This window comes from Prunus mume, linkage group LG3 (assembly GCF_029339155.1).
Source record: "Prunus mume cultivar Tortuosa linkage group LG3, ASM2933915v1, whole genome shotgun sequence".
NCBI lineage: Eukaryota > Viridiplantae > Streptophyta > Magnoliopsida > Rosales > Rosaceae > Prunus > Prunus mume.
Genome location: NC_142700.1, coordinates 4760853 through 4776581, shown reverse-complemented (window position 1 = coordinate 4776581; position 15729 = coordinate 4760853). Strand labels below are relative to the sequence as shown.

At 41.6% G+C, this 15729-nt stretch overlaps 3 protein-coding genes, 2 non-coding genes and 2 pseudogenes across 10 annotated transcripts; 2 read left to right on the top strand and 5 right to left on the bottom strand.

Moving 5' to 3' along the window:
• Window positions 1-183: 183 nt before the first annotated feature.
• LOC103325013 (putative purine permease 10) lies at window positions 184-2120 on the bottom strand. Its single transcript, XM_089049392.1, has 2 exons — window positions 1977-2120; window positions 184-1655 (listed from the first exon to the last, which is right to left on the bottom strand). Exons 1-2 carry the CDS (start codon window positions 2011-2013, stop codon window positions 538-540), a joined length of 1155 nt encoding a protein of 384 aa, XP_088905518.1. The 5' UTR covers window positions 2014-2120; the 3' UTR covers window positions 184-537.
• LOC148918480 (putative purine permease 10) lies at window positions 2073-12560 on the bottom strand. 4 transcript variants are annotated; one of them, XM_016793119.2, is made up of 3 exons: window positions 4006-4229; window positions 2535-3593; window positions 2073-2214 (listed from the first exon to the last, which is right to left on the bottom strand). In XM_016793119.2, the coding sequence occupies exons 1-3, from the start codon at window positions 4040-4042 to the stop codon at window positions 2189-2191; spliced, it is 1122 nt and encodes a 373-aa protein (XP_016648605.2). In that variant the 5' UTR covers window positions 4043-4229; the 3' UTR covers window positions 2073-2188. The 4 variants fall into 4 exon arrangements, with proteins under 4 accessions (XP_016648605.2, XP_088905517.1, XP_008225354.2 ...); XM_089049391.1 differs by lacking the exon at window positions 2073-2214 and adding an exon at window positions 12543-12560 and having other exon boundaries at window positions 2380-3593; window positions 4006-4080; XM_008227132.3 differs by lacking the exon at window positions 2073-2214 and adding an exon at window positions 4236-5321 and having other exon boundaries at window positions 2380-3593; window positions 4006-4080.
• LOC148918482 (U6 spliceosomal RNA) lies at window positions 8982-9084 on the top strand. Its single transcript, XR_016125757.1, has one exon. It is a non-coding gene; the product is annotated as a U6 spliceosomal RNA (small nuclear RNA).
• LOC148918481 (putative purine permease 10) lies at window positions 8995-10649 on the bottom strand (annotated as a pseudogene). The gene is made up of 2 exons (XR_016125656.1): window positions 10504-10649; window positions 8995-10182 (listed from the first exon to the last, which is right to left on the bottom strand). The product of XR_016125656.1 is annotated as a putative purine permease 10 (transcript).
• Window positions 10922-12686, bottom strand: LOC103327080 (putative purine permease 10; annotated as a pseudogene). The gene is made up of 2 exons (XR_016125655.1): window positions 12543-12686; window positions 10922-12134 (listed from the first exon to the last, which is right to left on the bottom strand). The product of XR_016125655.1 is annotated as a putative purine permease 10 (transcript).
• Window positions 12619-15602, bottom strand: LOC103325067 (purine permease 21-like). Its single transcript, XM_008227200.3, has 2 exons — window positions 15030-15602; window positions 12619-14654 (listed from the first exon to the last, which is right to left on the bottom strand). Exons 1-2 carry the CDS (start codon window positions 15064-15066, stop codon window positions 13510-13512), a joined length of 1182 nt encoding a protein of 393 aa, XP_008225422.1. The 5' UTR covers window positions 15067-15602; the 3' UTR covers window positions 12619-13509.
• Window positions 13314-13416, top strand: LOC148918479 (U6 spliceosomal RNA). The gene has a single exon (XR_016125722.1). It is a non-coding gene; the product is annotated as a U6 spliceosomal RNA (small nuclear RNA).
• Window positions 15603-15729: the final 127 nt, after the last annotated feature.

Genomic DNA, 15729 nt, shown 5'->3' with positions numbered 1-15729 from the left:
CTCCTTTTGGGTTAACACTTCCATAATATTTGGCACTGGTAATCTTTTAAAATGTTGACCTTTTATGCTGTACTAACATACTGAAGCCATAGTTCTAATGCGTAAATCCAGCATGTGGGGCTTAGCAGGGGAAAAAGAACAGAGCAGTAATCAGTCAGTTTTGGCCAAGTTTGCACATTTGGATTGATATAATTGTAACAAAAGCCTTGGATTAATTACATCTGATTTAGTTCTCTGACATTTAAGTATGAAAGAAAAAAGTGGGTAACTACTGTAGGACAAAAGAAAAACTGCAACTGTAGTCAATCTTAAATAATTCCTGGAAGTTGATGAACACAAGTTCGGATTACGTCACAGCCTCACAGGGAAAGAAGATGGCTAGAACTTTTATGGATTGATGATGCAATAAAAAGGTCTAAGTGAAATGTTGCCGTCTTGTAATAAAACCAGGGGATTAGAAGAATCAGCAGTGTTTGTGCTCATAAGATGTTTCTCTCATTTGTTAATGGATCTTCAGTTGTCCGTCTTACTAATCACTCAAAAGTTGTCCTCTTTCAGTAAAGGAATCATTGAAATTTCTTTTACATGTTTAGTTTCAGCCTTGGACTCTAAATCATCGAGATAGTGCTGATAGAGATATGAAGCGAAGCCCCAGAGGGCCAATACCATGGCAATCACCTTTGTTCCGTCCATATTTTCCTTGAAGAAGATTACAGCTAGAACTGGAACAAAGGGCAAGCCAGAAGCTCTTATAACATTGGAGAATAAGGAAGACACCTCAAAAATCAGTCCTATTGCGCCAATGTTGAAAGTTTGCCATGCCATTGCTGTACAAATCAAAGTCAGCAAATAGGATGACCTGCCCAGCTCAAACTCCTCCATCTCTCTCTTTAAACCCTGCCATTCTTCACTGATGAAAAGTCCCACTAGGGTAGAACAGGTTGCTACGAGCGACTCATAGATTTTCATTTCTAAGACAGTTACAAATGTTTGCGATTTTAGAACCTTTTCGAAGGAGAACTGTGTGAGCGAAAACATCAATCCATACCAAGCAGATGCACCAACTGTGCAAATGACTCCGACAGTATACTTCTCTTTGGAGATTCCAGTGAGGTTTACCGAGTTGGGGTGAAACACAAGCAAGGTGGAGGAGATGGTGAGAATGACTAAAGAGTTGACTATACAAGGGGTGAACTTCTGTGCATTAAGGCAGAAGGAGAAGAAAGCATTGAAGGCCAACTGGGATGCACAAATCAGCGAAAAGGTAGAAACTGGAAGGTACAATAGACCTATAGAATACAGAAAGCTGTCTGCTGCTAGTAACACACAAAAAGAAAGATACATGAATGCAAGTGCCAAGGCATCCGGCTGGTTCACATTGCGGTCAAGGGCAATCTTTTTGGATGATAAGATGCAGTGGTAAGGGATTAGGATTGGGAACCCTATGAATTGCACCAGGGTTGCCATCCATAAGTTTTTTCCACCTTTGTTATAGTACAGTCGTCCCAAGAGTACAGCTGCTGATTGGCCAGAGAGGACAAAGAGTGCATAGATGGCCATACGAACCCACCATGTAAAATCTTTGAGCTGAGATATTGTTGCTTGGTGGGTGATTTTCTCAAACTCCAGTGCATTAACTTCTTCACCTCCTTTAACTGTTATGAAACATATATTTGAATTACGATGGGGACAGCTTCATCTATGAGTTAGTTCATCAATAAATTCACCATTTCCTTAAATAGCAGATGAAATAAAATATGTAGAGTGTTTTTTCTTCATTTATTTTCAATCTAATGGGCTGTCTACAGGTTTCTATTACATTCACTCGAACATACGGTAAGAAGAGTACAATTCTATAGTCTTATTGAGTTCATAAATTAAAAGGAAAAAAGAACCATGAAAATGCTTTTCCGAATTTATTTAGAGAAGCAACAAACAAATCAGAAAATCTTTGTGCAAATAGAAATCTGGCTTACCTATGATGTGGGGTTGCAGATCTTGAGCCTTTCCCATTTCAGAGGTGAAGAATCTTAAAAGTTATACAGCAGAGAGAGAGAGAGAGAGAGAAGAAGAAGAAGAAGAAGAGCTCTTATGCAATATGAACGGCCAGCAAATTTTGCAGGTGATAGGTGTCCAGTTTCAGTGATTTGAGGCCTTGGTCCACAATTAACACGTTACTGCACCATCTTCAACATATTTGGGAAAGCGTATGGCCTGCATCATAATCATTATTCTTTATATGGCCAGACTGGTACGATTTAAAACATGTTTCAGGCACTTGGAAAGAACATTCAATTAGAAAATGATGTTTTCTTTAGTCAGAATAAGGGCATCTATATGTCACAAACCAGTCAACATATAATTAAGAACGACCTGTAGTTAACTAAGGGGAAAGCTTGTAATTCTTCTTTTGCATAAAACTAGACTTAGATTGATGATATACAGAAGCCAATCTATTCAACCATTAATTTTTTCCAGTGATGAAGCTTCAGGAACTTCACCATTGACATTTTTGTTCTCATTCTTGGACTTACGATCATCAAGGTAGTGCTGATAAGCATAAGAAATAAAGCCCCAAATGGCCAAAACCATGGCCATTGCCTTAATTCCATCCATTTTGTCGTGGAAGAAGATCACAGCTAGAACTGGAACAACAGGCAAACCCATAGCACTTATGGCATTGGAGAAGAGGGAAGAGGCCTCAAAAATCAAGCCTATTGCGCCAATACCAAAAAGCTGCCATGTTATAGCTGTCCATACCAAATTCATAACATAGGATACCGTCCCTAGTTTGTACATCCCCATCTCTTTCTTCAAACCCTTCCACTCTCCGCTAGCGAAAAGCCCGACCAAGATGACACAGGTTGCAACTAGAGCTTGATACACTATCATATCCATGACCACTCTAAATGTCTCCTTTCTTATAACCCTTTTGAAGGCAAGTTGTGTTAGGGAAAGCACCAATCCATATCCGGCTGATGCCCCAACAGTGCATATGAACCCGATCGCATACTTTGTTTTCGATCCTCCACTAGGGTCATCCGCAGAGTCACCTTGAAACACGAGGAGGGTGGAGGAGATGGTGAGGAGAACTAGAGAATTGACAATATAGGGAGTGAACTTTTGTGAGTTGAGGAGGAAGGAGAAAAGCGCATTGAAGGCCAGTTGGGATGCACAAATGAGGGAATAAGTAGACACAGGAAGGTAAGCTAGGCCTACAGAATACAAGTAGCAGTCCAGTGCTAATAAGAGGCCAATAGAGCCATATACTGATGCAAGGATTAAGGTGGACGGTTGTTTGAATTGGATAGTACTATTTTTTGTGATTGGATTTCTGCTTGCTGCTGGGATGCAATAGTAAGGAAGCAGGACAGGAAAGCCACAAAGTTGTACCACTGTTGCCAGCCATTTGCTGTCACCGCCTTTATCGAAGTACAATCTTCCCAAGAGTGTTGCAACTGACTGGCCAGCGATGACAAGGAATGCATAAATGGCCACTTTAAGCCACCAGTTGAAACTTCTGCGCTGAGGAAGCAGTGACCGGTCGGGAGCATTTGTATGCCCTGGTGAGCTTGCTTCATTTGCTTCCTGAGCTATAAGAACAGATGTTATAAGAAACTTATGCGTTAATCTTTGAAATTGAGTCATTTTACTGAAGTGGTGCTTTATTTGTAACTTCAGTGTTGCAGTGCCCAGAGAGTTTTTGATGTTTTTGAACATCAAATTCTGTCACAAAGTTTCTCACTTGCTGTACTATGATTATGATAATAAATAAATAAAAGTTGGGATTTTTCAGAATTCTCCCTCCAAACCCCCCTCTTGTAATTTTTAATTTATGACTCATAACTCACAAGAACAGAATTCACTTCTGAGCATCAACCAGTAGATTGACTTAAGCATATATTAGGTTCTAACTTGCTATTCTCTGATAAGATCACATAGAAGTAAACTTACTGCACTAAAAAAAAATTGACCAAAGCCTGTGAGTAAATGAATTTGACATACCCATGATGCTGAGCTGCAGTTCTTGTGCTTCTCCCATATCAAAAAATCAAGAGAGAGAGAGAGAGAGAGGTCTTGCTGCAATTCACATGAAAATATTATTGGATTAATCTACATGTAACATGTTGACTGGTGTTAACCAACCAGCATGGGATTGAAGAAACAAATAGACATGCATGCAATTTTACAGTAGATATAGATATGGATATTTCCAATTCAAAGTTCTAATAGACCTTGCCACTTGCCGTTCTATTATTGCTTGCTTTATATATTGTGTTCTTCAAAAACTGCAAGTTGCAACAATAATATCATATCATGAATAAGACAGGCTAAATTTTGATCACTTCTCTTTGTTTGATATGCAACTCGACCTCTTCTCGGGCGGCTGACGACTTAGAGATCATTGAAGAAGAAGATGGCCACCCACGCCTCATTTTCTGGGCCCCACGAGTTATTTGTTCATCAATACATTTATATACGTGGTACAGCAGAGGCCAACTCTGCATGGCCCATTGTGGAAGTAAAATATCTCACCCTATAGGTCAAATAATTAGACCAATCAATTTGGGAATTATTTGACCTAATTGGATGTTATCTAACTTAATTGGGAATTACCTAATTTAATTGGGAGTTACTTGAATTAATTAGGAGGTTACATAATTCAAATTGGATGTATTTGATCATCACCTTAATTAGGAATTTGGTTAAATTCCTAATCCCTAAATACACCAACCTCACCAACCTCACCAACTACATCAACCCCTCCAACCTCCTCGAGGCCCCTTATAAATACTTGGCTACGCACAAGGATTGAGGTATATCTGAATTCCTACTAAAACTCTACATAAGTTATCCCTCACAAACCCTAGCCACCATTTTCTTTCTCTCTCTCACACAAGACTCCGGCCATCACACACGACTCCGGCCACCCGGTTTTCCTTGAAACACCCTACCTAACTTAGGCATCGGAGGGTCTTTGGCCAACACCCCCTAGGTGTGGTCCTTTTACTCCAATTTGTTTTGCATGGAGAAAGAGAAGCGAAGAAGATGAAGGAATCTTAGGCAAATATTCTAGTGGGACGAAAATCGCTCCAACAAATTGGTGCTTTCATTGAGAGCGCGAAATAATACTCAAAGCGTGCTCCAAATCCATTTTCAACACTTTTTTTTCAAACAACCATGGTTGATACAAGACGTACGAAGAGTAACGCCACCACGACGGGCTCGTCTCATGGTTTCGTGGTGGAAACCTCAATGTAACCACACGGAATCGTGGCTACCAACACCTTGCAGCCGTCTCCTAGTGCTTTGCAGCCACCTTCAGCTGCTGAAATTGTAGAACAGCGCAGATAGTCGCTGGAACTGCGCAGCCGTCCACATGGCCCGTGATCTCCACAGCCTTGCAACCGTAAGCGCTGATTGCTCGAGCTGCTCGCGCGCCATCTCGCCAGAGCCGCTCGCCTCGCTATCCTGTCGTCGGAGCATAGCAGCAGCCACACCACTCACCGCCGAGATCGCCGCATGCCCCATGGCTACTTCGACGTCGTCCCAGCTTGGAGCAGATCCATTCTCTCCATCATCTGCAACCACACTTGATGTATGCATCTGTACGCGTCTAATGGAGCCCTAGCCCAAAAGTCATTGGGCCCGATGCACACCACTCTACTTGACCCGCGCGTCAGTGGACCTTAACTCATGGGTTGATCAACTTACACAGAGGGTTGACGATCAAAACAACCTGATTGGCCAGCAACACAGGCATATCAACTTGAATCAATACCCTAACCTTGGACCCCGTGACGAGGAGAGAAGGGCGCACGAGCATGCCTGTGAGCAGTTAAGAGGTCCCAAGCTGGTCAGACATGGCAAATAGGCATGGGAGAATACGATATCGTGCGGACAAGACACAAACATCTGCAAGTCGTACTTTGAGCTATTAGGGGCTAGGTTCAAGAACCAATGTGCACGAGAGGCTGGGCACATAGTCTGATGTCTGCTCTCGCTTGGGCCCACGAAGAAGTACCCAATCCAGGTTGAAACCATAAGAAGTTCGAGTTCGTGAGCAATCGTGTGGCTAGCACAACGATCGACGCCTACCAGCCCGCTCAAGGACCAACACACGGTGGCAAGTCGTAGAGGAATCCTCACAAGCTCAATCTCCTAATCTGCCCCACGAGTCGGGCAAACAAGGGGATCGACCCTTAGAAGCTAGGGAAGAAGTTAGCTAACCGCGCTCGAGACACATAAGGCATCAACCCGAGCAACCAACCTCGCAGGCAGAATATGTCAATCAACGTCTACCATCAAAGACCAACACGTGGCGGTAAGTCAGAGACATAATCGCCTCATGGGCAGGGCAACCAAGAGGATCGATCCTTGGGAACGAAGGAAGAAGTTAGCCAGCCACACTCGAGGCACCGAGGACGTCGACCTGAGCTACCAGCCCTGCGAGCAGAAGATGTCGATGAGCTAGTAAATGACCGACTCCAAAGTCTCCAACTTAAAGGAAGCACGGAGGAGGCCCTGCGCAAGGAAATTGATCAAGTCGACTGCTCACCCTTTACCGACGAGGTGGAACGAGCTCCACGGCTAAAACGATTTACAACGTCATCCATCACTCCATTCAAGGGGGACTCTGACCCTAAGAGCCATTTGATGCACTTCAAGAACGTCATGATCTTGTACAAGGCAGACGACGCCTTGATGTGCAAAGTGTTTGCGATGACTCTTCGAGAAGCAGCTCTAGACTGGTTCCGCACTCTACCGTTCGCGTCGATAGGCAACTTCAAGGAGTTAGCCCTCATATTCACAAATGAGTACACCTTATACAGGACGGTCAAAAAGCATGCAAACCACCTGTTCAACCTGCGCAATAAGTCAGACAAGTTTCTTCGAAACTACCTCAGATGATTTAAGGCTGAGAAGGCGAACATAATAGAATGCAATGACCAAGTTGCATCCTCAGCTTTCAAGAAGGGCTTACAAACCGAGCACGAGCTATACCGGGAACTGGCCATAACTCCAAGCCAAACCTTGGTAGAAGTTTTCCAACGGCAGAGTGCTATGCATTTTGGAACAAGGATCATATCTCCACGAAGAAAGCCAGCAAGCAAGTTGATCATCCGACAAAGCAAGCAAGCCAAAAGAGCAATAAGTTTGAGCACAAAGCCCGGGAAAAGCACAGATCATGGCCCCAAGAGGGAGGCATGGAAACAGGAAACTTCATTGAGTTCATTATCCCGATCCACCAGATCCGCACAGGTGAAGGACAAGCCGTGGGGAGAAGACTGTCACCCCTAATGGGAGACCCTCTAGGAGGAACACCAGTAAATACTGCGCATTGCACGGGGAGCACGATCATTACATCAACAACTGCAACACTTGGAAAAGGCACCTTGAGGAGCTTGTCAGAGATGGTTGTTGCACAGAATTCATTGCAAAGAAGGCCATCCAGCAGGTCACGGATCGTGACAAGCCTTATCGACACGTCTCGGACATAGGCCAAACGGGCCACTCTCATCGACACGTCTCCGAACGTAGGTTAAACGGGCTACACTCATCGACACGTTTCCGGACATAGGCTAAACGGGCTACACTCATCGACATGTCTCCGGACGTTGGCCAAACGGGCTACTATTATAGACACGTCTCCGGACGTAGACCAAACAGTCACTCTTATCGACACGTCTCGGACGTAGGCCAAACGGGACACTACCATTGACAAGTCTCCAGACGTAGGCCAAACGGGTCATTCTCATCGACACATCTCCGGACATAAGCCAAACGGACCACACTCATCGACACGTGGATGATACAATCAAACTACTTCTCGAGTACAAACTCAACGTAGCCTTTTTCGAGCACTATGTACCTGACATACGCCCGCAAGCGACCAGCCTCACCTCTACTAAAGGCAAGCTACTTTTTGAGTACAAATTTCATGGAGTCTGTTCGAGCGTTATCTCCCCGACATACGCACACAGACGACAAGTCTTACCTCTATTGTATGCAAGCTACTTCACGAGTACAAACTCAATGGAGTCTTTTTCAAGTGCTATGTCCTCGGACATACAGTTACGAGAAAATTACAAAGTTCAAAAATAGCAAAAACAAACTACATCTACTAGAGGACTTCAGCAGATGACCCTTAGTCAATTACCCTAGGTCAAATAATTAGGCTAATCAATTTAGGAATTATTTGACCTAATTGGAAGTTACCTAACCTAATTGGGAATTACCTAACCTAATTGGGAGCTACTTGAATTAATTGGGAGGTTACATAATTCAAATTGGATGTATTTGATCATCGCCTTAATTAGGGATTTGGTTAAATTCCTAATCCCTAAATACACCAACCTCACCAACCACAACAACCTCACCAACCCTACCAACCTCGTCGAGGTCCCCTATAAATACTTGACTACGCACAAGGATTGAGGTACGTCTGAATTCCTACTAAAACTCTACATAAGTTATCCCTCACAAACCCTAGCCACCATTTTCTTTCTCTCTCACACACAAGGCTCCGGCCATCCGGTTTTCCTTGAAACATCCTACCTAACTTAGGCATCATAGGGCCTTTGGCCAACACCCCCCGGGTGTGGTCCTTTTACTCCGATATGTTTTGCAAGGAGAAAGAGAAGGGGAGAAGACGAAGGAATCTTAAGCGAATATTCTAGTAGGACGAAAATCACTCGCACACCCATCATCATCTTCATTACAATCTAAAGTTTCAGTGTTGATAAGGTAGTGCTGAGGTTGTACATTTTTCTCCTTTTTGAAAGCTGTGTCAAGCTCTATCAATTTGGCCTGTCCCTGGTACTAGTAAAGTTAATTAATCAAGTTCCTATTTTCAAAAGTTACTATCCCAGTCAAACTGTTAAAATTATGCACAATTGTGTAGATTGTTCTACGCATCAATCATGTTCCATGATGTATTATATGCATTGAGTTTAATTTAAATTACTATAACAATCCTTGTCCCTTCGGGGATATCCAATAGAATTAGAATGATATTGAGAAAATTAGCATGTTCCCTGCACAAGGATGACACTTATAAGATGCCACATAAATCACATGTCTAATGCTATACTTGGGCATCTGTTTAGCTTTTGAAATTTGTTTTCTTTAGGTCTTGGATTTTTGAATGTTATACTTGATATAAACAAGCCTGTCTATCTAACCGTTGATGTTCTCCAGTGGGAAAGCTTTAGAAACTTCACCAGTGGCATTGTTGCTCCCTGTCTTGGACTTGCGGTCATCAAGGTAGTGCTGCTAAACATATGAAATAAAGCCCCAAATGCCCAAAACCATGGCCATTGCCTTAATCCCATCCATTTTGTCATGGAAGAATATCACAGCTAGAACTGGAACAACAGGCAAACCCACAACACTTATGGCATTGGAGAAGAGAGAAGAGGCCTCAAAAATCAACCCTACAGTACCAATAGCATAGAGCTGCCATATTATAGCTGACCATGTCAGGTTCATGACATAAGATACCTTCCCTAATTCAAAACCCTCCATCACTTTCCTTAAACCCCTCACACTCTCCACTGGCGAAAAGTCCGACCAAGACAGCACAGGTTGCAACTAGAGATTGATACACTATCATATCCAAGATCACTGCAAATGTCTCCTTTCTTATAACTTCTCGGAAGACAAGCTGTGTTAGAGAAGCACTAATCCATATCCGGCTGATGCCCCAACCGTGCATAGAAACCCAATCACATACTTTGTTTTCGAGCCTCCAATTGGATCGTCTGCAGAGTCACCGGCTTGGAACACAAGAAGGGTGGAGGAGATGGTGAGGAGGACTAGAGAATTGACAATGTAGGGAGTGAACTTTTGTGAGTTAAAGAAGAAGGAGAAAAGTGCATTGAAGACTAGTTGAGATGCACAAATGAGAGAATAAGTAGATACAGGAAGGAGAGATAGGCCAACGGAGTACAAGAAGCAGCCAAAAGGCCAAGAGAGACATAATTTATCAACAATCTCAACCAACTCGTATAAATTTATAGTACAGTCCTCCCAAGAGTACAGCTGCTGATTGGCCAGAGAGGACAAAGAGTGTATAGATGGCCATACGAACCCACCATGTAAAATCTTTGAGCTGAGATATTGTTGCTTGGTGGGTGATTTTCTCAAACTCCAGTGTATTAACTTCTTCACCTCCTTTAACTGTTATGAAACATATATTTGAATTACGATGGAGGCAGCTTCATCTATGAGTTAGTTCATCAATAAATTCACCATTTCCTTTGATAGCAGATGAAATAAAATCTGTACAGTGTTTTTTCTTCATTTATTTTCAATGTAATGGGCTGTCTACAGGTTTCTATTACATTCACTCCAACATACGGTAAGAAGAGTACAATTCTATAGTCTTATTGAGTTCATAAATTAAAAGGAAAAAAGAACCATGAAAATGCTTTTCCGAATTTATTTAGAGAAGCAACAAACAAATCAGAAAATCTTCGTGCAAATAGAAATCTGGCTTACCTATGATGTGGGGTTGCAGATCTTGAGCCTTTCCCATTTCAGAGGTGAAGAATCTTAAAAGTTATACAGCAGAGAGAGAGAGAGAGAGAGAGAGAGAGAGAGAGAGAGAAGAAGAAGAAGAAGAGCTCTTATGCAATACGAACGGCCTGCAAATTTTGCAGGTGATAGGTGTCCAGTTTCAGTGATTTGAGGCCTTGGTCCACAATTAACACGTTACTGCACCATCTTCAACATATTTGGGAAAGCGTATGGCCTGCATCATAATCATTATTCTTTATATGGCCAGACTGGTACGATTTAAAACGTGTTTCAGGCACTTGGAAAGAACATTCAATTAGAAAATGATGTTTTCTTTAGTCAGAATAAGGGCATCTATATGTCACAAACCAGTCAACATATAATTAAGAACGACCTGTAGTTAACTAAGGGGAAAGCTTGTAATTCTTCTTTTGCATAAAACTAGACTTAGATTGATGATATACAGAAGCCAATCTATTCAACCATTAATTTTTTCCAGTGATGAAGCTTTAGAAACTTCACCATTGACATTTTTGTTCTCATTCTTGGACTTACGATCATCAAGGTAGTGCTGATAAGCATAAGAAATAAAGCCCCAAATGGCCAAAACCATGGCCATTGCCTTAATTCCATCCATTTTGTCGTGGAAGAAGGTCACAGCTAGAACTGGAACAACAGGCAAACCCATAGCACTTATGGCATTGGAGAAGAGGGAAGAGGCCTCAAAAATCAAGCCTAAAGAGCCAATACTAAAAAGCTGCCATATTATAGCTGTCCATACCAAATTCATAACATAGGATACCGTCCCTAGTTTGTACATCCCCATCTCTTTCTTCAAACCCTTCCACTCTCCGCTAGCAAAAAGCCCGACCAAGATGACACAGGTTGCAACTAGAGCTTGATACACTATCATATCCATGACCACTCTAAATGTCTCCTTTCTTATAACCCTTTTGAAGGCAAGTTGTGTTAGGGAAAGCACCAATCCATATCCGGCTGATGCCCCAACAGTGCATATGAACCCGATCGCATACTTTGTTTTCGATCCTCCACTAGGGTCATCCGCGGAGTCACCTTGAAACACGAGGAGGGTGGAGGAGATGGTGAGGAGAACTAGAGAATTGACAATGTAGGGAGTGAACTTTTGTGAGTTGAGGAGGAAGGAGAAAAGAGCATTGAAGGCCAATTGGGATGCACAAATGAGGGAATAAGTAGACACAGGAAGGTAAGCTAGGCCTACAGAATACAAGTAGCAGTCCAGTGCTAATAAGAGGCAATAGAGCCATTTACTGATGCAAGGATTAAGGTGGACGGTTGTTTGAATTGGACAGTACTATTTTTTGTGATTGGATTTCTGCTTGCTGCTGGGATGCAATAGTAAGGAAGCAGGACAGGAAAGCCACAAAGTTGTACCACTGTTGCCAGCCATTTGCTGTCGCCGCCTTTATCGAAGTACAATCTTCCCAAGAGTGTTGCAGCTAACTGGCCAGCGATGACAAGGAATGCATAAATGGCCACTTTAAGCCACCAGTTGAAACTTCTGTGCCGAGGAAGCAGTGACCGGTTGGGAACATTTGTATGCCCTGGTGAGCTTGCTTCATTTGCTTCCTGAGCTATAAGAACAGATGTTATAAGGAACTTATGTGTTAATCTTTGAAATTGAGTCATTTTACTGAAGTGGTGCTTTATTTGTAACTGCAGTGTTTCAGTGCCCAGAGAGTTCTAGATGTTTTTGAACATCAAATTCTGTCACAAAGTTTCTCTCACTCGCTATACTATGATTATGATAATAAATAAATAAAAGTTGGGATTTTTCAGAATTCTCCCTCCAAGCTCCTTTTGTAATTTTTATGACTCATAACTCACAAGAACAGAATTCACTTCTGAACATCAACAAGTAGATTAACTTAAGCATATATCAGGTGCTAACTTGGTATTCTCTGATAAGATCACATAGAAGTAAACTTACTGCACTAAAAAAAAAATTGACCAAAGCCTGTGAGTAAATGAGTTTGACATACCCATGATGCTGAGCTGCAGTTCTTGTGCTTCTCCCATGTTAAAAAATCAAGAGAGAGAGAGAGAGAGAGAGAGGTCTTGCTTCAATTCGCATGAAAATATTATTGGATTAATCTACATGTATCATGTTGACTGTCAACCAACCAGCATGGGATTGAAGACATGCATGCAATTTTACAGTAGATATAGATAGATACATGGATATTTCCAATTCAAAGTCCTAATTGGCCTTTGCTTCTTGCCGTTCTATTATTGCTTGCTTGTGTTCTCCAAAAACTGCAAGTTGCAACAATGATATCACATCATGAATAAGACAATTTTGATCACTTCTCTTTGTTTGATATACAACTCGACCTCTTCTCGGGCGGCTGACGACTTAGAGATCATTGAAGAAGAAGATGGCCACGTACGCCTCATTTTCTGGGCCCCACGAGCTGTTTGTTCATCAATACATTTATATACGTGGTACAGCAGAGGCCAACTCTGCATGGCCCATCATCATCTTCATTACAATCTAAATTTCAGTGTTGATAAGGTAGTGCTGAGGTTGTACATTTTTCTCCTTTTTGAAAGCTGTCAAAATGTCAAGCTCTGTAAATTTGGCCTGTCCCTGGTACTAGTAAAGTTAATTAATCATGTTCCTGTTTCCAAAAGTTACTATCCCAATCAAACTGTTAAAATTACGCACAATTGTGTAGATTGTTCTACGCATCAATCATGTTCTATGATGTATATATGCATTGAGTTTAATTTAAATTACTATAACAATCCTTGTCCCTTCAGGGATATCCAATAAAATTGGAACGATATTGAGAAAATTAGCATGTTCCCTGCACAAGGATGGCACTTATAAGATGCCACATAAATCACGTCTAATGCTATACTTGGGCATCTGTTTAGCTTTTGAAATTTGTTTCTTTAGGTCTTGGATTCTTGAATGTTATACTTGATATAAACAAGCCTGTCTATCTAACCGTTGATGTTCTCCAGTGGGAAAGCTTTAGAAACTTCACCAGTGGCATTGTTGCTCCCTGTCTTGGACTTGCGGTCATCAAGGTAGTGCTGATAAACATATGAAATAAAGCCCCAAATGCCCAAAACCATGGCCATTGCCTTAATCCCATCCATTTTGTCATGGAAGAAGATCACAGCTAGAACTGGAACAACAGGCAAACCCACAACACTTATGGCATTGGAGAAGAGAGAAGAGGCCTCAAAAATCAACCCTACTGCACCAATAGCATAGAGCTGCCATATTATAGCTGACCATGTCAAGTTCATGACATAAGATACCTTCCCTAATTCAAAACCCTCCATCTCTTTCCTTAAACCCCTCCACTCTCCACTGGCAAAAAGTCCCACCAAGACAGCACAGGTTGCAACTAGAGATTGATACACTATCATATCCAAGATCACTGCAAATGTCTCCTTTCTTATAACTTCTCTGAAGACACGCTGTGTTAGAGAAAGCACTAATCCATATCCGGCTGATGCCCCAACTGTGCATAGAAACCCAATCACATACTTTGTTTTCGAGCCTCCAGTTGGATCGTCTGCAGAGTCGCCGCCTTGGAGCACAAGGAGGGTGGAGGAGATGGTGAGGAGAACCAGAGAATTGACAATGTAGGGAGTGAACTTTTGTGAGTTGAGGAAGAAGGAGAAAAGTGCATTGAAGGCTAGTTGAGATGCACAAATGAGAGAATAAGTAGATACAGGAAGGAGAGATAGGCCAACAGAGTACAAGAAGCAGCATAATGCTACCAAAAGGCCAAGAGAGACATAAATTGATGCAAGGATTAAGGTAGAGGGTGATTTCAATGGGATATTATTAGTAGTGATGTTTATGGTTGGGTTTCTTCTGCTTGCTGGGATGCAATAGTAGGGAAGGAGGATGGGGAAGCCAGCAAGTTGTACAAGTGTTCCCAGCCATTTGCTTTTGCCACTTTTGTTATAGTATAATCTTCCTAGAAGTGTTGCAGCTGACTGGCCAGCGATGACGAACAGCGTATAAATAGCAATTCTAAGCCACCAGTTCAAATTTCTACGCCAGGGAAGCACTGGTTGTTCAGGAACATCTGTGCACCCTTGGTGATTTGCTTCATGTGAATCCTGGACTGATAAAAAAGTGAACAGATATGCAAGGATCAATATTGGAAGTTAGTAGTGTAGTGCTTTGAATTGTTTGTAACTTTTGTGTTGCAATGCATTATCAACTATCCGATCTGCAGCAAAACCCAGAGAGAAATTATGTTTGCACATAAAACTCTGTCATGTCCCCTTATGTCTTTACATTGCTTGGGATTCTTGTTCTAGCCAACTCTTTTCCTAATCAAATTTTCTTTCCTAGGAATTATCTACTACTTGATAATTGGATTGACTTATGCATATCAGTTGCTATTACTCTGATAATATCACATTGAAAATAGATTCACTGCACTTAAAAATAAATCAATAAAAAGAGGTAGTAAGTAAATGTGTAAGGGACATACCTATGATGTTGAGTTGCAGTTCTTGAGCTTCTCCCATGTCAGAGGTGAAGAAACTTACCAAATGGTAGAGAGAGAGAGAGAGAGAGAGAGAGGCCTTATTTTAATTCACATGTAAACTTGGGCATGGAAATGTGGAGTGTGGTGTGTATCATTTAACAGGGTATTGAAGAACAAGACAGACAAGCAAGCAATGCAATGAAACCTTCGAGTAGATACATGGGTTTTTCCAATTGGCCTTGCTCTTTTATCATTCTTGTTTTACTCTACTTCTCAACAATGCAAGTTGTCAAATTTATATGACAATGTTTTGGTACTCAAAAAAGAAATTGTAACTATCAACTATTTATATTGGCTTCCTAATTTCGATGCACCAGGATAAACAACCAATCTTGCCACTGAACTTATGATCATGCCCTTGCCACCCTTTTCCTATATTTGTTGAAATTATGATGGACATTTTAGAAATCATCTATATTGTAATAGAAATGGATGTATAATTTCTCTAAATTCATCTGTTTTGAATTGATGTAACATTTTTAGGTTTGTTCTAACTAATCACATTTTGTATTTGGATGCTCATATGGGGACTCATGGAAAGTGTGAAATACCTAACTGAAAATATGGCAAAAAGATACCTGTACGTTTAACTCAACTATTTCTTTCCAATTCACCGCACATTTTTTGTGTGAAACATTTTAAC

What these genes read in the sequence shown, in the direction of transcription:
- LOC148918480 (XM_089049391.1), bottom strand. Translation starts at nt 4,042, where the DNA reads ATGGGAGAAGCACAAGAACTGCAGCTCAGCATCATGG. An exon ending in ACTGCAGCTCAGCATCATGG is followed by an intron (nt 3,594 to 4,005) that starts GTATGTCAAATT and finishes CTGTTCTTATAG; the next exon opens with CTCAGGAAGCAAATGAAGCA.
- LOC103325067 (XM_008227200.3), bottom strand. Translation starts at nt 15,066, where the DNA reads ATGGGAGAAGCTCAAGAACTGCAACTCAACATCATAG. An exon ending in ACTGCAACTCAACATCATAG is followed by an intron (nt 14,655 to 15,029) that starts GTATGTCCCTTA and finishes CTTTTTTATCAG; the next exon opens with TCCAGGATTCACATGAAGCA.
- LOC103325013 (XM_089049392.1), bottom strand. Translation starts at nt 2,013, where the DNA reads ATGGGAAAGGCTCAAGATCTGCAACCCCACATCATAG. An exon ending in TCTGCAACCCCACATCATAG is followed by an intron (nt 1,656 to 1,976) that starts GTAAGCCAGATT and finishes GTTTCATAACAG; the next exon opens with TTAAAGGAGGTGAAGAAGTT.